Below are 20,912 nucleotides of genomic sequence, written 5' to 3'. Positions count from 1 at the left end.
TCAGGACTGTAGGGTCAGGCCTGTAGGGTCAGGACTGTAGGGTCAGGACTGTAGGGTCAGGCCTGTAGGGTCAGGCCTGTAGGGTCAGGCCTGTAGGGTCAGGCCTGTAGGGTCAGGCCTGTAGGGTCAGGACTGTAGGTGACCCCAGGCTTCACAGCTGTAAAGAAGTGTGCTGATGCAGATGGCTTGATAGACGCCGACTTTGGTGTGGAGGTGAAGATCCCTGTTTTGGAAGACCCTGCGTCTGAGTTTCCTGAAGGTAGCTGAGGCTTGATTGATCATGTTTTGAATTTTGGGGTCGATGCTGCAGTCCTTCAAGAGGATGCTGCCAAGGTATTTGAATGATGGGACTATTGCCAGTGATTTATGTTCAATGGTGAAGACAGGCATGGTAGGTGGAAGGCTGGATCTCCATTGGCAGACCACCTCTGTCTTGGTGGTGTTGATACACAGTCCCATCCTGCTATAGACCCTCACAGCCATTACAAGGATGGACTGAAGGTCTTCCGGAGTGTGGACCACAAGAGCACAGTCATCAGCATTCTGCAGCTCAAGAATCCGCTCCGTCGAAACGTTGGTGGTTGCTTGAAACCTCCTGATGTTGAATACGTTTCCATCCAGCCTGAAGTCCACCGCAACCTCGCTGCTGTCCTCAAGCTCCTTGTGAAGAAGCTGGGTGACACATGGGAGGAAGATGTTAAACAGTACAGGTGCCACCACACACACACACACACACACACAGGGTGGTCTGTACTGGTAGATTTATGAGCCAGTGCTGTTGGTTATTTACAGGTGCTGTTATGCTCTATTTGCGCTGCTGTAACGAGTTGTATTTGCCCTTGTCATACACTACACCACTACAGGCTGGCACTGTATGTATTGGAGAATGCGGGAGTGTGTGCGTGTGAGCGTGCATGTGTGTGTGTGTGTACACTACAATGCAATCCCCCAAAAAACACAGGAATTGGGTCCTCTATTGTTCTGCAGTGACATGACAGGCACTTCTTAATGTATTATGCCAGATTTTTCTAGTCTACAGTGGGTCTCACAATAGTGTGTGTGTGCCTCACCAGTGTGCATGTGCTCCAAAGTGTGTGTCTCTCGCTTCTTAAGCATGTGTGCTTCACACGACGTGTCTCTCAATAGTGTGCTCGTGGTTCTCAAAGGTGTGTGTGCTTCTCTCACAACTCCTCCACTACTCAAGGATAAGTATAGTTTGTCAGGTATAAGGAGGAGAGGCATTCTGACTTTGTTAGCAGAGTAGAACTCCAGTGCTGTGAATAACAATGAACAGGCATCTCCATAATGGAGAGAGGTTGTCAGCAAGGTTAGGATCTGGATATGAACACTGAACAATGATACAAGTCAGCTCTGAATTCAACTCGAGAAATTGCACCATCTGAAAAATATTGTGTGAGTTTCAGGTTTGCACACATGCACATCCGTGCACATGCACAATCACACACACAACCACCCACATCATTCCATGCACCCACTGTGCATGCATGTGTGTTTGTGTATGTGCCTGTGTGCGTGCCTGTGTGTGTGTGTTTGCATGCTAGCGTGTGTACCTTGTATGAAGGTGATCCAGGCTGCCTGGGGCGTGATGCTATTCAAGGCAGCAGAGGAGACGCCAGGGGGCTAGTGGGACATGACCTCCCTCTCACCCCACCTCTACTTCCATCCGTCCATCCCAAACTCTCTGATCTCACACACAGGTCAGCAATTTCATATGTGTGCCCAGTCATGCTGGCACCCTTCCAATGACTTGACCATGGTGGGCGTGCCACCTGGCACTGGGTTCAGCCCACACTGGGCGTCAGCAGGGCATCACTATCTCAGAGAGGCAGGAAGAGGAACGATCTAGTTAAATATAGACAAATAGTGATAGTCTCTGCCCCTGATTGCCATGCTATCAGCACCTTAGACTATTTACACTGACACATCCAACCCTTACACACAAGCACACGCACACATAACCACCCATAAACACACACACGCACACAGACTCGCGCACACACACACACACACACACACAGTCAACGCTGCTTATCTAGTGTATACTATAGATTTAACTGCGCTACCAAGACACTATCCACTTTATATTTGTAAATACAGTTATACTTGACATAGCACATTCTGTACTGTATATATTGTGCACATATCAGGATATTACTATGCGTGCTACGTCTTCTATTACTTGTGAATTGTATTTTATTTGACTCTTATTATTGATTATTGTACTGCAATTTTGAGGGAACTAGCACAAGCATTTCGCCGCAGCTTTTATACCTGCTATAAACTGTGTCGGTAACGAATGGAATTTGATTTGATTTTAGAGTTTTGGAATCTTGTTTCGTCTTCCAATGCACATACAAGGCAATCTTACTGGATGTGTGGGTTCATCTTTTTCCAAATGGGAAAGAGTGAGTTAACGTACAGTACCAGTCATATTGAGAGAGAGGTCATTGTGTTGAGGGTAAATCCATTTTAATTCAATCACTTTTTGACAGCAACCTTCCATATATATTTGCCCATTGTAGAAGTGCTCAGAAAAAGATAAAAGGTGCCCAAAGTCGACCTATTTTGCATACCCCACCATACCATGAGACATCCATGTCTTCATCACTGGAAAAGATAAACGGTTGAGATTGATATAATTTAAACGCTTACGAACAGGGTTGTCAAACGATTTGATAATTTCGTTGAAGTCTTTTTTTTAACCTTAAACGTCAATTATCTAAAAACACGTCAACTTTTACATATTCACAATCGCGTATGTCGTAGCTTAGACCCTATTTTACATCATCTGAGGTGTTTGTGTTGTACCCGCCATCGGTAGAGACACAACATACTCCTGAATACAGGCTGGGATTTACGCTGGAGTTATTTCTGGTTGTATATGGAATATGCAATTCAGCTACTCGATGTCACAGTATCTAGAGAGACACAGCTAGAGGGTTGTGATTGTAAAAGAGTGTTCAGATGAGCTTACACAGAGATGGAGGAGACGGGAAGAGAAGAGCTGCGTCCCAAATGGCACCCTAATCCCTATATAGTGCACTACTTTGAGGATTAAAGTGGTGTATTATATAGAGGCACACAGTAATGCCATTTGGGGGGGGGGGGGACACTAGAGTTAGAAAACAAGTGGTGTCTGAGAGGGTGGCATCACTCTATAGTATGAGACTCGCGTTGAGGCTTGGTGACAACCTGCTATGGGCGGGACGGCTCGCGGTACAGAACAATTATATTGCGGGTCAGCAACGTTTTAACTCAAGATAATATATTTATTTTGACAAACCCAGGAGCTTGATGTGTTGCATTGTGTTGTGAATTCCATTCTGTGAGCGGCGAGGCAGACATACTAGACTAGGCCTAGGCTACCAGCTACACACGCAGTGAGAGAGTGGAGCAGGGAACTGTCCATTATTTGTGTGGTGCTGAAACATTTCCTCCCTCCACGCGACAAGACATTGGCAAGTTTACTTTCCCTGGAGAAATAAAAAGAAAGGTTATGATGGTGGAATATGGCATCATGGGAACAGGTTTTGTGCGAATGAAATCCCAGGTTTGGAAGGATTTTGGAGTCATTGTGGACAAGGAGGACAACAACCCGGTAGATGGATACACACAGCCTGCAAAAAGTGCAAACAGTATTTGTTTACGATAATTTAGTTAATTATTACATTAATTCAGGCTTTCGTTCCGAACCAGGTTAGTTACAACTGGGGTTGGAGCGAAAACCTACAGGAACAGCTCTCCAGGAACAGGGTTGGAGACCCCTGATTCAAACCATACGCAGGCCATATAAAGTTTAAACCTGTGTGTCTGGTCAAAGATAGAGTATAGCTTACTAAATAGCCTAAATGTTTTTTTGCAGCCTATTAGATTCTGGGAGTTGTTTATTCAAGTTTATCTAAACAATATTGTATGTAAAGGTTTTGTTATGTCGGCTATAAGCTTTCATTAGGTAAGAGGGCTAATTAGAAGGCTCTTTTTTTTCCCAAAGCGATTTGAGTTTTTTTATGTGCCGCATCGCATTGTGAAAATAAGATATCGTTCTTAATTCATGGCATGGTTTCCTTTTATCCAAATGTTGAGTAGACATGTAGACAAATTAATTCATGCAGGGAAAGGGAATAGTCTAAAAGCCTATTACTCTGGAGTCATAAAAATAATTAAATAAATTGCGGTTATTTGGAGGGTCACATATTGGCTCTTGGAAAAATTCTATGCATGTGGATCGGGCTGCGGGAAAAAAAATCTGTCCTGATGTCGAGTATCGGGTGGGGCTCGGAATTGATGTGGCTGGCTTAAAAAAACAGCCGTGCAGGACTCTACCAGGAAGTACCTGCGGGCAGCGAGGCGACCGTGTGTTTATCACCTGCTGGGAGAGGTTGGTAACACCTGGCCCCCAACCAGGAGCACAGACACACACACAGTACAGAGGAGGGGAAAACGAGATGTACTTTCCAGCGGAGGAGAGAGGGAAGAGGAGTAAAGAGGAGGGGGATTGTCCAGTAACATGAGTCCACAACTCCTAATGGCTTTCTACACTATGATGACATTGGATCTGGCATCTAGTATGTTCTGTTTCTCCTCCTCCCCCATAAGGCTGATGTTAGTGCTAGTGATATACCCAGGGGCATTGTTTGCACAGTATGTTGGCCTGGGTGGTATGTCCAGTCGTGTTGTGTCACCCTGTCACAACACATCCCCCATGCCACACTGGCCACCAATTATCCCCCCTGACATGTCCCACTGTAGGCCTGTAATGGAGGGGAAAACATCACAAACAGGATGAGAGAGTGGTCTGGTTTATTTTTACTCAGGCAGCAACAGGGCAGCTCAATACAAGATAGGACTATAGGCTAGAATCTGGTTTTATAATAGTGTAATTGGACACTTATGGACCCTTTTAGTTATTTGATGAATTTGAATATTTGTTATTTAAATCAATGTCATCGTTGTGAGTGGACACAAAATATCAAGGTGAATTGCCATGGTTGGTGTTATCTAGTGAAGACCCTTATCTGAATCACCGCCAAACCTATTTGAGATGATTTGACAGAATACAGTGATGTGTTCATTGTTCACTCTGTGTCGCTTTCAGCTCCCAGCAACCACCCCTAAGTGCGCTGGGTGTTTTTGCCAAATCAATTCTATCTCACGCGTTTGTTCCTCGGCAGCAGGTGTCTCTATGTAGATGTTTGTGTCAAGGCAGAGTGCAGCTGAGCTTAGCATTCATTCTGAACACTGTGTCAGCCTCAGTACTTAGCACTAGGGTCTCCACCGCACTTAACCCCACACTGTTGTGACTGGAAAGAGGGAGGAGAGGAGGGAGAGTGTTACCACACATACTCATGATTTCACACAGGCATACCAGCAGGCAGCACTTGTGGGGTCCTTCAGAAAGTGTACTCAGATGACCTAGCAGAGGTGAATAAAGTTACTGAATCGTTTCGAGGAGAAAAACCAAGGAGATTAGGTTAGAGACCTAGGGATGTTTTGCGCTGACTGTTTCAATCACTTTGGGCCTTAAAACGAAAACCCAGTTAGAGGAGTGGACAGGTTAGTTTCCACTGGCCCACAGGGAACGATTCTGTCTGAAATAGAGGGCCTCTGAGGTGAAGGTCCCCCGACACACACACACTCAGACACACACGCACGCACACACACACACACGCACAAACACACATCCCTTAAACCACCAATCACCGCGAACAACCTTGAACCGGAGAAGAAAGATAGAGGGGACAGAAAAGTAGATAGGCGGAAACGCGAGAGATAGAGAGAGGGGGGGATTGTGGGCGGTTTATCCGTGTTTGCTCAGTTTAGCGGCGAGCAAATATTAGCCTGTGTGCTGGGCAGCCGTTCCCCTCTGCTAGGCTTCAACCTTGTGCCAAGCCCAACAAAGTTGAGAGAGAAAGAGGCAACTCTCTGACAGAACGATATAGGGAAAGGGCGATGGAGGAAAGGTGGCAAATGAAGGAAGGGAGAATTATAATAATTAGGTGGGTGCTTATTTGTCCTATTTCACAAGTGTGTATCAATATGCATGTGTGAATTTGAAATGTGTTTTTTGCATACCCCAACTCCCCTGAGACACCGTTGGAGATTTGGGTCACGGCCATGGTCTGCCATTATCAACGGCGACCCTGGAGCAATTAGGGTTACGTGCCTTACTCAAGGCACATCAACCGATTTTTCACCTTGTCAGTTTAGGGATTCGAACTAGCAACCTTTCGGTTAGTAGCCAGAAGCTCTAACCACTAGGCCGCCCAAGAGAAAATCGAGAGAGAAGGGGATGGAGATAGATAAAGGGGGATAAAGAAGAGGTGCAAATGAAGAAAGGAAGGGAGCGAGATGGTAAAGACTTTGGCATGGATCTTAGATTTGCAGAAACTGAGAGAGAAAATGCACTCCATATGACCTGATTATGATCACAAACAAAAGTCGTTAAAAGTGTTTCTCTCTTGGCTGGACAGAGGATATACATTTCAGTGGCGATTATGTATGAAATTCACTAGCCTACTTTTTGATACGTGAGGTTTACTGCTTTCAGTAAGGCGAGGACGGTTACTGTGCAATATTTCTCTGTCCATACAACACATGCTTAGACAGTAGTCTTGGTTACACTTCATTAGACGTTCCACTATTCCCTGGTTTTTATTTAGAAAAGAGCTAGTAATCGCAACTGCATAATAGTTACATAATCGCTGTTCATCGATAGTTGTTTGTTTCTTCAGGATTACATATTCTACTACTGCATGCCAAACTGTTATTGGAATGTACAGCGTGTACATGATGTATTGGTACAATGAGGAAATGCATGAGGATAAGAGGAAAGGGACAAAGTACTCTTGTGGTCCATTGAAGTTGTTCTGCAGTGGGGAGGGGAACAGAGAGAGGACAGGGAAAGAGGAGAGGAGGGATTGCCAGACAGAAAACACTTTGTTCTTGATTTTGTCTCATTTGCTTCAATTTTGCCAGTCTGTGTGCTTCTCTTCCTCAAGCGTTTCTTTGGAGGGGAATCGGCTGCAATTACGCATGCGCGCGCGCGCACGCACACACACACACACACACACACACACACACAACAAGATTGTCTCTCCCTCACATCCCCTCTATTGCTCAAACACACACACACAAATAGTGGAAACGGTTGAAAACACTGAAAATTAATTTATTTGTGTAAAGAAGAATAGATCAATTTGGCACTCCTCCTCCTCCTCTTAGTCTCTTTGTCTGCCTCTCACTCACATCTCAAATTGAACCCATTAAACCTTTTGTTAATTATTCCCCAGATCTATTTTTTCAATTCCTACTATTTGCTTGCGACACACAGTTAGAAAATCCAAAAATGGAGTGTCTCACCCCGTGGGCACACCCTGGAGACTCACACATGGCACACAGAGAGCACACCGCACAGAGAAGTCGTTAGCAGTCTCTTTCTCTGTTCGCAGCATATCACTCCAACACATGAGGTGAAGACGAGTGGGATCCTGCCAAGTCCCATGCAACACCACCACTCAATCCTGTAATAAGTCCATAGGGAAGGAAGGAGAGAGGAACTGGAGAGAAACATAGATGGCTGCAGAGAAAAAGAAAAGTCCCATAGCTTCCCAAATGGCCCATAGCTACACTATCATTTTAGTCATTTAGCAGACGCTCTTATCCAGAGCAACTAGGGTTAAGTGCCTTGCTCAAGAGCACATTGACAGATTTTTACCCTAGTCAGCTTGGGGATTTGAACCAGTGACCTTTCGGTTATCGGCCCAACGCTCTTAACCGCTAGGCTAGTGAACTGGTAGAGAAACAGTAGGGTGGGCGGAACGCCATCGATTCCTTTGCCTTTTCTGGCTACGGCCCAGGAATAAACTTCCACAGTGCTTCCACATACTCTCTCTTTTTACCTCTCCTTTGACCTGTCCCTCGGTCTATTCGTCTTCTCTTCCTCCCCCTCTTTCTCCTTTTCCTTTTTCTTTTCTCTATTTCTTCTTCGTCTCCAGGAGCCATTCAGTCCAGTGGAGGCTGGTGGGAGGAGCTATAGGAGGACGGGCACATTGGAATGGCTGGAATGGAACGAAAGGAAAGGAGTTAAACATGTGGTTTCCATGTGTTTGATACTGTTCCATTCATTCCATTCCAGCCATCACAATGAGCCCGTCCTCCTATAGCTCCTCCCACCAGCCTCCACTGACTCAGTCACACAGTGGACGGACTAGAAACACTCAATTAGAATTCAGTTAGAGAAAGATAGATAGTTAAAGAAAGACAGTTCTACTCTGTGAGAGGCAAATAGAATCCTCTGAGATATGTGAGGGTTCTTAATCTCTCTCCGTCTCTGCTCTTTGATTGAGTTGGAGATATGGTGCCTCTTGATTTTAAGTCATGGCGGCAGCGGTGGACGCCAAGCTATCATAACTTGAGATTTCAACATGTTCTCCAGGGTAAGTTGAGTTGAAAGGGGAGGCAGAGCGGGATGTAGACTGATAGCTGAGTTTATCATTTATACCGTCACAACGTCAAAAGTCCCCTCGACATGGCTGAGTGACTGGGAGAGGAGTGAGGGCGTCGAGAGGTGATCTGTCATTCTATTTGTTGTAAGGATTCTATGTTTTCACACACACACACATACACACACACACACACACTGGTACACATAAATTATAAGCTCCCGTGGATAGAATCTGTCGCAACAGGATGGAATGCGTAGGATAACGCGCAGCAGTAGTTCCGGAGTTTGGGTTTTCGTCACTGATTATTTGGACGTACCAAGACGTACCACATGCACAAAGCTTAAACAATGTCTGCTTCGCGCATGTGGTGAAATTAACACTAATAGACCCAGAACTTAATCACGCAGCTGTCCAAATTACGTATGATTTTAGTTCTTAATACAGTACACACACACACACACATCGAACGCAGACACACACCAACTGTACCCACACACACTAACTTTACATACACACACATACACACATAGCCACACACATACCGTACACATGCGCACACACACTGAACACACACCCACAGACCCAAATACTCAGACACACACTCAGAGAAACACACACACACAAACCCTGAAGTTTTGATCCATGTCGGCAGCTCCAAGCCAGTCTCGCATGATCACACACAGTCCCAGACAAAACACAACCAGCATGTCAGCCATTCAACACTTCCGCTGTGTGTGTTCAGGTGTAGCCAAGCCGCAGCGCAAACTCTACATAGTCAACAAACCCTGAGCACCACGCACACACACACAATCACACACACACACAATCATGTATGCACACGCAGGCACTACAAACACACACATCGACACACACTCTGTGTGTGTCCAACCACCCTCTGCCCCACTGCAACAACAACCTCCACTCAAGGACGCTGGGGTTCTTTCATGTTTGTTTATTGTCTTCAGTTTTTCTGTGTGTGTGCACGTGTGTGTTCACAGTATGTGTATAGTACACGCTTTCATAATAGGTGTGTCTGAGGGGGTTCTGTCCTACAGGGCCAGTGGGTCATGAGCTGAAGGACATCATCAATCACCAGTCTCACGGGCTCAAATCACTAGTACCCAGCAGTAATGATCCAACTGTGCGTATGCACGTGTGATCTGTGCTGAGGTCAAGGACTGACACTGGAGGGAATGAATGGGGGAAGGCTGATGGTTGGCAACACTGTCAGGATTACAAGTTCCTATTTATTATGACTGATGTATATCTATTAGAATGATTAGCATAAATGTTGCTGTACCATCTTGGATCAGTGCCAGAGGAAGTATAGGACGTCTGGGCATGCCTAGTGTGACTCATGGAAGTCAGGTTGTCACACATACACACTCTCTCACTTTCTCTCTATCTTTCAAACCGACACACACACACACAGACACACACATACACACACTAGTATCGTTTCTCTCCCAGCCTCTCTGACAGATTGATTTGTAACGAAATGGGATCCTTTATCATAGCCTGAGTTTCATGTCGTTGTCTCACAGAGCAGGGGTTGGTTAGATGCTGAAGCACTGACTGTAAGAGATATGGGGAAGGGAGAGAATGAGAGAGAGATAAAGCTCTATTAAGATGAGGAGATGGGGGCAACTTTCTCAAGGTGACTGCCGCAGATTACTGCAAACACATACAAATGAGGCTGACTGAGCCGAGCAGAGAGAGTGAATAAGAGAGAGAGGGGGGAGTGAGAGGCACACTCACATTCCAGACCCCCCCCTCGTTTCCCCCACCACCACCTGTCAGCCTTCCCCCCTTATCTGGAAGACCTGTTCCCCACACCCTGTGGTCTACCGGGTGGACAACATCCGTCAGAGACAGTCCTTGATGTGTTTTAGCTGGGCTGTGAATGTTAAAAGGGTTTAGCTGCTGGTATATGGCCTCATCTTACATAACAACCTATTCCTTGTGGTTACGTAAACACTGCTGTATATTCTGACTGAGAGAGAGAGACGGAGATAAACCAGGGCTATATGTACTGTACCCTCCTAAAACAGTAGGCCCTGACTAACTCAATCCCTCATATGTTCGGATTAGCCTCATGAATTCATTAGCATTATTATCCTGCCATAGCATACAATGCCATGTAAATATGGCATTGTATGCTATATCAATCCAGCCCTCGGGGTGAAAACAATATGACGCCTATCTTATGTGAATGGAACACAGTGATTAATTTTAAGAATTGAAGGTTCTGATCAATCAAACCCCTTCATTAATATTTACATGCCAATATATCCACATACCTAATTCCAGTCTGTAAATCTGTGTTTTCCATTGATTCTACTGAAAAACATCAATTCTGCTAAATTATTCCTTTATAATTAATCAACTAAATTATTGCCATACTCTACCAATCCCCCATTAACCTCCCTGGCAGTTTTCTGGCAGTCATGATTGGCTCCTTCATTCATCCTTACACGTCTTTCATGTCTTTTCTGGCATCACACTTAGACTGCGGAGAATAAAGAGATGGAGTAGCGGAGGGGGGAGATAAAGATAGGGGGATGAGAGAGGAGACCGTCAGTCATACTGATGGAGCCGTTGTTCTATCCGTGAGCCACTTAGAAAAAAAACGCAGGAAACAAATCCCTGAAAAACGCAGCCCTCCTTTCTCTCTGTCAGTTTTTTTTCCCCGTCTCTCCTTCTTAATTGACTATACCGATATGTTTAGTGGGGAGAGAAAAGCCATCTTGACATCTTCAAAAGACTCTTTGATCACAGTGCACCTCAAGGCCCTTGAAGATCATCAAGGTTCCCCTCTTTCTTTTTATCATAGTGTTGCTATTTCGCTCTCCGTGCTCTATATCATTTGCGTCCGCTCTCTACGTTGCGCACTTTCTCTCTCTTCATGTCTTTCTCTCACCCTTTCTTTTATTCTGATCGATGGTAAACCCTCTTGGAGGCTGACTGATAAGCCTAGCACGCACTAATACACACACACACACACACACACACACACACACAGGGGCCTCTGTCTGGTACTACTCATTCACATTCCCCTCCGTATGCCCAGCTTACCTCAACACACTCACACACTGCAAGGTCATGTCCAAATTTCCCCTCTGAAATGCTCTCTGTAGCCTGGGTTTTTACTTCTACTCTTCCTATTTCTGACACCAAATGTGAAGTATCTATTGCTTGAAAAAAGGCTTTAACTAGGGCTTAGAGTTTTTACTAGTCAGATCAGGTGTTCAGGAACAACACTTGGCCATTCTTATAACTTAGAACAGTAACAGCTTACTCTAAAACCCTACTGCACACAAAATAAAAGCATAAAACCAAAAAGTTTAGCATTACGCAACCACATTTGGAATAAGAGACTTGTGGATCCTCCTAAAACTGCAGGAAGCTTTTAACTCTAATTTGTAGCCCACCCCAGAGAGCTGTGTAGTAACTCTAGGTGAAGTTCTTTAGGCCTTCTCCATACCATCCCAGTGCTTTGATTGTTTAATTGAAGTCATTAACAGGATGTGATGGTACATCCTTGATGCTCTAGATTTAAATCAGTGGTTAATCGAAAAGCATTCATAAACCCAACAGGACTCCGGTCCCTCCAAGAACACAACGGCCGCCTACCGATCCACATGATTGACCCAGCTAACTAACAACTGGGACCAGCACAATAAAAACCAAGCAATAGGGCCCATTAGACTCCCAGTTAAAACAAATTAGGAGGCGTCTTAACTGTCTTTTAAGCTTTTCATGTTTAAAAGGCATTTGATTTTTATTGTTGGTTACTACAGTACTTTACCTAAGCCATGTTCCCTTTCTCCTCTCCCTTCATTTCACGGTTACTGTATGGGCATGACTGCTCCCAGTCATAGGGGATTATGGGCCTTTTTTTCTTCCAGAGATATTTCGCTTAAGGGAACGGCCATTAAAAGGATATTACAGCAACACAGAAATCATCTTTAAAAAAACAGCGATTCCCGTCGGCTGCTTGGTGTAATGGGGTCGATACATTCCTCAGCGCAGGCGAGAGAGAAGAAGCCCTAATGTTGCGGAACATAAATGCTAATCTCTCTGTAAATATCTCTTTCCCCTGTGCGCTTTCCCCTCCGCTAATACCCTAATACTAGGGATTCATTTCCCAAATAAAATGATTGCCTAGTGGAAAATGTAATTAATTCTCGAGGAAAAAGGTAACGCAATTAGTGTTAGTGCTTCATTGTGGGTGGGCAGTGGTGAGGCAGGAGACGTCATTACCTACTGTTCACTGCACTGTGTTAGCATTTGGCTAACTGCTGCCATTTTTATTTTTTCCTCTGGGAGTAAAAAGGTGGTATGATCATTAAAGGGACATCAAACTCCAATCTTCAATTGCCATCATTTCTGTTTGTTTTTATTAATCAATATTGGGTTTAGACACAAGAAGCCAGGTAGTCCTATATGGACTCTCTGGTCATTCAATAACTTTAATTGATTGATAAAGTGCCAAGGAGGATTTAAGATTGACATCCCTAAGGGGCTTAGATCAACACTCCATCAGTCTTCACCCATCAAAGTTCCTTTGTAATGTCAACAAACTCAATGGATTTTTTAATTCTACTGTATTTAAGCCTCAGTGATAGTAGGTGCAGTAGCTAACACCGTCAAATACAGATGCCTATTCAAAATGAACTAGCTTTATTATTCTGACAGACAGTTTGACTGATACAGTTGGCTAAGCCCCTGTTGAGCCTTTAAAGGTATTAATCCCGCTCTGAACACATCCAGTGACACCACCGTTTGAGCACACTCAATTAGGGCCTTAATCGTCACTGTCACCCAACCGCACTCCTCGTTAAATAACATGGCTGTTTTATCCCAGCAATGTGTGTGTTAGATAAATGTAACCGTGATTACACAACTCATAAATTTACATCCCAACCTCTCACTCTTATTTACTCAATGAACTTGATACTTTAGTCCCTTTAACATTTTAGCAGCTATTTTAAAATGTTCCTAAAATATTTAATTGAGCATGAATTATTAAAACAGTGCTGTAAGCTAAAGCCATAATTTAACCTCACAATATCGTGGCACGCTGGGAAGGTTTTCGACTAAATAAATGCACATAGCTAATTAGATAAAGCGATCAATGGAGATGGCGGCGGAGAGGAGGTCTAGAGCGGAACGATAGCGGCGTGCACTGCGACCCCCACAGCAAATGAGCTTGACCTCTCGTGTCAAACCAGGAAGTGTTGTTGGAAAAGGCACGGACAAGCGGCCAATGGGAAGGGCACCGGCTGCCATTAGATAGTCACAGCAGTGAACATGCACAACAGAAGCTACACTCTAAGAAAAAGAAATGTTCCAAAGGGCTGTCCCCGTAGAAGAACCCTTTTTGGTTTCAGGTAGAACCCTTTTTGGTTCCCAGTAAAGCCCTTTTTGGTTCCAGGTAGAACTCTTTTGGGTTCCAAACAGGTTATCTTATGGGGACAGCCGAAGAACCCTTTTAAGCTCTAGATAGCACCTTTTTTGAGTGAAGAGTGGAGTAGTCTCTGTCTGTAGTGTATCGTGTTTCTACCTCCCTCTCTTTCCTTTTCTCCCCCTCTCTTTCTCTCCCACCATCCCCCCGTGGCAGCCAGAGTAACTCTGTAAATTACTTTGACCTTTCTTGGGGACTGAGGACAGGAGAGGACGAGAGGCGCAGAAGGAGGGTGAAAGAGGGAGAAAGGGATGGGAGGAGTGGAGAGAGAGAGAGAGGGGGGTAGAATGTAATAAACTCAAAGCAGTAGGAGGCTGTCAACACTAATAAATGTGAGAGGGGAGGTGGTTAAGAGGGTGATGAATGCTAAAGGTGGCGCAGTCCTCAACAAGTAGTCTATACTTCACGCATGACTGAACACCGTTATGCCCCAACAGTGATCAGAACACACACTGGAACATTGTCCATTGGCCACTGCACTGTACCTGTCATACTGTAGAGTGTATAGGTTGAAAACTGTTTTACACTTGATGGAAATATAATGGCATATTTCTTTCATTTATGTTTAGTAGACGCGGTTTGGTTAACTACACAAAAGTGATGAGTAATCCTTCCTGAGATCTAAAGATGATGTGGTTGATAGCTCCCAGAGCTAAGGCCAACTGTAGGCTTTAGCTTAGTAGGTTAACATGGTTTAAAGTTGCATCCGATGACCTCGACCTGGGTTCGAAATCTGGTTGGTCATATCCAGACTCTGGACACACCTTTCACCGATCCACTCTTGAACAGAGATGAAAGATGTTCTCTCACGCTAAGCTCCTTTCTCTCTCTCTTTCCTTCTAGGAACGGGGAAGGATCGGCGTCATCTTCAACGTGGGAACGGACGACATCATCATCGAGGAGAGCGCGGTGATGGTGAGCGACGGCAAATACCACGTGGTGCGCTTCACGCGCAGCGGCGGCAACGCTACCCTGCAGGTGGACAGCCAGCCCGTTATCGAACGCTTCCCCACAGGTAGGACCACCGGGATGGAGGGAGGGAGGGACAGTGGAGGGATAACAGGGCTAAAGTATAAGTTGATCTAAAGGAATACAGTGGAAAGAGAGAGAAAGTGAGAGACTCAAATAATATGGCTGTTTTTATATAAGGTTAAGTAACATACATTCAACCCATAACGGACTCGAACCCACAACCCAAAGTTATTATCTGTCAAATTGGCCTTTTCCCGCAGAGGAAAATGCAATATCTATGTACCTCTGTGTAAACGCTTCATACATATTTAGTGTACACTTGCAAAGTTTCCAGGCAATTAAGGCAGAGAGAGAGAGAGCAGTGAATGTCCTTAAGCAAACAACCTCATGTCTACGTGGGCTGAAATCCCACCATCAGGCGAGAATAGCTGTCTCACTGCTCTAACTGGCTGTAGCTAGCTGTATTTGGGGGGTAGTAATGTGGATATAGCCACTGGGTGTGTAGGCCCACCGGGGCAGGGTTGGATGGAAACAGTGAGAGCTTTATGCCTCAATGCTACAGCTGTGTGTAGGTGGCTGAAGGGAAACCCCTGGCTCTCGAACACACACAGACAGAAATATGCACACACACACACACACACACACACACAGACACACACACACCTATGACTCAGCAGATGAATATGCCAACCAACAATGTCATATATAGCACTCCTCATGATTATATACAATAAAAAATGTAACAATCCCTTTAATATGCTGGTTAAATTATGAGGGTATTTGTTGCCAATTCAAAAACTCTCACTTGGTATCTCTCTCCATTGTATTCTACTGTGGTCATGTCAACTCCACCTCCACCATGGTTATTCCAAGGAAGACATTTTCTGTTTCTGATCCCTGATTATACTGAGCTTGATCTGTTCACGCTGGTAGAACCACCACCCTGGAAGACAAAGAATTGGTTAATTATGGGTTAATTGTCTTTGTAATAAATATTATTTTCTTAGACACTGATGAATGTTTCACAGTGTTTCAGGTGACTCATTCTCTGGCTCCAATTATTGGTATTTTGGAGGACTTTTTTGATTAAAAAAAGTTTGTCAAAGGTAAACAGAGAAAATAGACCCACTCCACTGAATCAAAGTCAAAACGCTCGCCTCTGTGGAGTGATATCCAGGAGTGATGCGGCCCCTCTCTCCACTCTGGCATCCCCTGTCACCGTGGTGATCCAACCCACACACCTTGGCTCTATTGTCACCTGCAGAGAAAAGCTAGATCCATCCGTCAGCACCGGGACAGAAGTCCATGCATCACGGCCAAGAAGAATAGAACACCGTGTGACAGTCTCTTCTCTATGGCCATTGTGATGGAAATAGTCCCTTCTCGCCGTGGCATGTGTTCCAAACGGGGTTAGCGATAAAGCTAACGGCGGTGCACAACAGTAGCCGAGCAGCCTGTTGACAACGGTGCCCCCGTTCATTCTATTTTCAGCCTTCATTGTAATTGAATTTGGAGGCCTCGTTTTCCCTTTCATCTTTTCTTCTTCCGTTGTTGTTGTCGCCGTTGTTGTAGTTTGTCAGTCGAGCGTCTCTCTTCTTCTCTCTCCTGCTGATCGAGGTATTTGTCGGTTCAGTCGTTGGGGTTGGCACTATTGTTTTGCGGTGGGTGTATGGGGTGGGGTGGAGGAGGAGGGGTGGGTGGGGTGGAGGAGGAGGGGTGGGGGGAAGGCGCCGGCGGATTTAGCTTTACTGATTTATGCACGTTAGCTACGTACACACGGTTTATTTCGAGTGGCACTTTGAAGGTTCCCTGTCTGTCTGTCTCAGAGATGCTGCGCATTAGGAGAGCAAAGCTCCGATGGGATGGAGGGATAGAGAGGGGAGAGGAGGAAGGGGGACTTCCTAATTGAGCCAAGGAGTGCGTGAAATGAAAGAAGGAAGAGGAGTTTTAAGAGGAGGGAAAGGGGGGAACGATGGTGTCGGAACAGATGCCTGTGACCCAGATAGAAATTTAAACCACTCTGAGATTTTCTCAATGGAATAGGCCACTCTGAAGGAATTGCTCCCAAAGATAGAACATATTTTACTAATGAATGTATTTTAATGACACTAATATCGTCATAAAATGGAACGATAAACCTATATGGACATAGCTCATTCAAGGCACTCTTACCATAAAGATCAAATGCCTTTATTAAAATGAATTATCCATAGGGGAGAATCTCATATCCACCTGTTAACCAAGAAAGATCTCTATGAAACTGTCAATGCAGAGTGAATAGTCATATCTAACTATGTCCAGAAAGAATAAACCTTGCAAAATGCTGTCAGGATTCTCCTTTCATGTAGATGTAGCTGCTTTGTTTCCATCTACACTAGGAAAAGTGCCCTCTCATGGTCAACTCAGGAGCCATTTTGGTCCAGTTCAGGGAGGCTCTCTGGGCAGCCATTACGGTCTCTAACACTGTCCAGTCAGGCAGCTGGTAGGCTGGAGGAGACGAGGGAGACTCCTCATCAAATAGACTGTGGACAGGTGATTTGGAGGGCAATGGGTAGTGGGGACAGACCAGGGAAAGATGAGCTCTCCCATAGTAACAGTAGCACTATGTTCCTTTACATTTCTACTTACAGTTGAAGTCGGAAGTTTACATACACTTAGGTTGGAGTCATTAAAACTCATTTTTCAACCACTCCACACATTTTTTGTTAACAAACTATAGTTTTGGCACACAAGTAATTTTTCCAACAATTGTTTACAGACAGATTATTTCATTAATAATTCACCGTATCACAATTCCAGTGGGTTAGAAGTTTACATACACTAAGTTGACTGTGCCTTTTAAACAGCTTGGAAAATTCCAGAAAATTATGTCATGGCTTTAGAAGCTTCTGATAGGCTAATTGACATAATGTAAGTCAATTGGAGGTGTACCTGTGGATGTATTTCAAGGCCAACCTTCAAACTCAGTGCCTCTTTTCTTGACATAATGGGAAAATCTAAAGAAATCAGCCAAGACCTCAGATAATAAAATTGTAGACCTCCACAAGTCTGGTTCATCCTTGGGAGCAATTTCCAAATGCCTGAAGGTACCACGTTCATCTGTACAAACAATAGTACGCAAGTATAAACACCATGGGACCACGCAGCCGTCATACCGCTCAGGAAGGAGACGCATTCTGTCTCCTAGAGATTAACGTACTTTGGTGCGAAAAGTGCAAATCAATCCCAGAACAACAGCAAAGGACCTTGTGAAGATGCTGGAGGAAACAGGTACAAAAGTATCTATATCCACAGTAAAACGAGTCCTATATCGACATAACCTGAAAGGCCGCTCAGCAAGGAAGAAGCCACTGCTCCAAAACAGCCGTAAAAAAGACAGACTACGGTTTGCAACTGCACATGGGGACAAAGATCGTACTTTTTGGAGAAATGTCCTCTGGTCTGATGAAACAAAAATAGAACTGTTTGGCCATAATGACCATCATTATGTTTGGAGGAAAAAAGGGGTAGCTTGCAAGCCGAAGAACACCATCACAACCGTGAAGCACGGGGGTGGTAGCATCATGCTGTGGGGGTGCTTTGCTGCAGGAGGGACTGGTGCACTTCACAAAATAGATGGCATTATGTGGATATATTGAAGCAACATCTCAAGACATCAGTCAGGAAGTCAAAGCTTGGTCGCAAATGGGTCTTCCAAATGGACAATGACCCCAAGCATACTTCCAAAGTTGTGGCAAAATGGCTTAAGGACAACAAAGTAAAGGTATTGGAGTGGCCATCACAAAGCCCTGACCTCAATCCTATAAAAAATGTGTGGCCAGAACTGAAAAAGCGTGTGCGAGCAAGGAGGCCTACAAACCTGACTCAGTTACACCAGCTCTGTCAGGAGGAATGGGCCAAAATTCACCCAACTTATTGTGGGAAGCTTGTGGAAGGCTACCCGAAACGTTTGACCCAAGTTAAACAATTTAAAGGCAATGCTACCAAATACTAATTGAGTGTATGTAAACGTCTGACCCACTGGGAATGTGATGAAAGAAATAAAAGCTGAAATAAATAATTCTCTCTACTATTATTCTGACATTTCACATTCTTAAAATAAAGTGCTGATCCTAACTGACCTAAGACAGTGAATTTTTACTAGGATTAAATGTCAGGAATTGTGAAAAACTGAGTTTAAATGTATTTGGCTAAGGTGTATGTAAACTTCCGACTTCAACTGTACATTGTCATCCCACTTTCAATTCCCTATAGCTGGGCTGCCTCCTGGTGATTAGCATATTTGCCGCCTAGTAACTTCATCATTATGACAAGTAGAGAGTGCACACTGTGCAAACGCACTTTCCTGATCCAGGGTGTTTGCAGCACTCCACCAATAAAGCTGTCTCATTGCTTTGGCTCCTGGCTGTGCCTGGGAAGAAATGGATAGAGATGGGGAGGAAGTGGGGAAAGAGTTATGTGGGGAAAGGGAGGGAAAAATAGAATATGAGAGAGGAGAGATAAGGAGTAGAGAGTGAGTGGGGAAAAGAGAGGTGGAGTGGAAAGGGAGAAGTACATAAAGAGAGGGGGAGGAAGAGAAAAAAGGAGAGGGTGTTCAGTAGCGATGTTCCCCGCCCCTCAGATTGAGAAAGAGAGGATGAAGGAGTGAGAGATAGAGATAGCTGCTGGCCATGGGTTGTGTAAGCCAGCTGCTATCAGCTCTCTGATGGATAGGGTCTGCATCTACAGTACTGTATAAAAAGCAGTGCACAAATTGGATAGCATCACAGCTACCGAGATTACACATACTGTATTGTATGTGCACACAGTCTGTAACATGCGCACAAACGCACACATTTAGTTCAAGATGGCGTACATTCATTTAGATAACACACACATACAGTGGGGTCCATAATTATTGGCACCCTTGATAAAGATGAGCAAAAAATATGGTATAAAATAAATAATACAAATACTGAGCTATATTGTATGCTAGATTTTTTGTAATTATTTTATTTTATACTAATACATTTGTTAAGATAAAGAGATTTTGTTTAAAAAAAAAAAAATTCTCATAAAGTTAGGTTTCAGAATTATTGGCTGTCGGGATTCTCCTTTCATGTAGATGTAGCTGCTTTGGAAAAGTGCCCTCTTATGGTCAACTCAGGAGCCATTTTGGTCCAGTTCAGGGAGGCTCTCTGGGCAGCCATTACGGTCTCTAACACTGTCCAGTCAGGCAGCTGGCAGGCTGGAGGAGACGAGGGAGACTCCTCATCAAATAGACTGTGGACAGGTGATTTGGAGGGCAATGGGTAGTGGGGACAGACCAGGGAAAGATGAGCTCTCCCATAGTAACAGTAGCATTATGTTCCTTTACATTTCTACTTACAGTTAAAGTCGGAAGTTTACATACACTTAGGTTGGAGTCCCCTGTTTTCAACACCTTTCAATACCTCACCTTGCGAGGATAACGGCACTAAGCCTTTTTCTAAAATGAGATTGGAGAACACATTGGAAGGGATCTTAGACCATTCCTCCATACAGAATATTTCTAGATCCTTGATATCCTTCATCTGCGCATATGGACCGCCCTCTTCAATTCAAACCACTGGTTTTCAATGGGTTTCAAGTCTGGAGACTGATATGGTCATTGCAAAATGTTGATTTTGTGGCCAATTAACCATTTCTTTGTGGATTTTGATGTGTGCTTGGGGTTATTGTCTTGCTGGAAGATCCACTTGCACCCAAGTTTCAGCTTCCTGGCAGAGGCAACGAGTTTTTCGGCTGAAATTACCTGGTACTGGGCAAAGTTCATGATGCAGTTGACCTTAAAGGAAAGATTCATTTTGAATGTTATCTGAGCTATTTCCGGCCAAGCAGGCAGAAATGTGTCCGGTATGACATAGCATTGCGATAAAGCCGCTCTCACTACACTGGAAATTAATAGGAATACGACTTTTAGATCACGAAAACATCTATCACACGTGAGATTTCAATACTGGCCGATGTCATAACGCGGTAGGTTGTCT

The 20,912-nt window shown here is 44.4% G+C and overlaps 1 protein-coding gene across 2 annotated transcripts in view; it reads left to right on the top strand.

The window, feature by feature from the left end:
- LOC121554279 (neurexin-1-beta) overlaps window positions 1-20,912 on the top strand; it is a 256,949-nt gene that overhangs the window by 190,417 nt on the left and 45,620 nt on the right. For both annotated transcript variants that reach the window (XM_041867760.2, XM_041867759.2), the window contains exon 3: window positions 14,776-14,947. In XM_041867760.2, coding sequence (XP_041723694.1) covers window positions 14,776-14,947 — 172 coding nt within the window. The remainder of the gene's footprint in view (window positions 1-14,775; window positions 14,948-20,912) is intronic.

This window comes from Coregonus clupeaformis, chromosome 39, assembly GCF_020615455.1.
Source record: "Coregonus clupeaformis isolate EN_2021a chromosome 39, ASM2061545v1, whole genome shotgun sequence".
Taxonomy (NCBI): domain Eukaryota; kingdom Metazoa; phylum Chordata; class Actinopteri; order Salmoniformes; family Salmonidae; genus Coregonus; species Coregonus clupeaformis.
The sequence above is the reverse complement of the archived record's forward strand: the minus strand, read 5'-3'. Positions and strand labels throughout refer to the sequence as shown.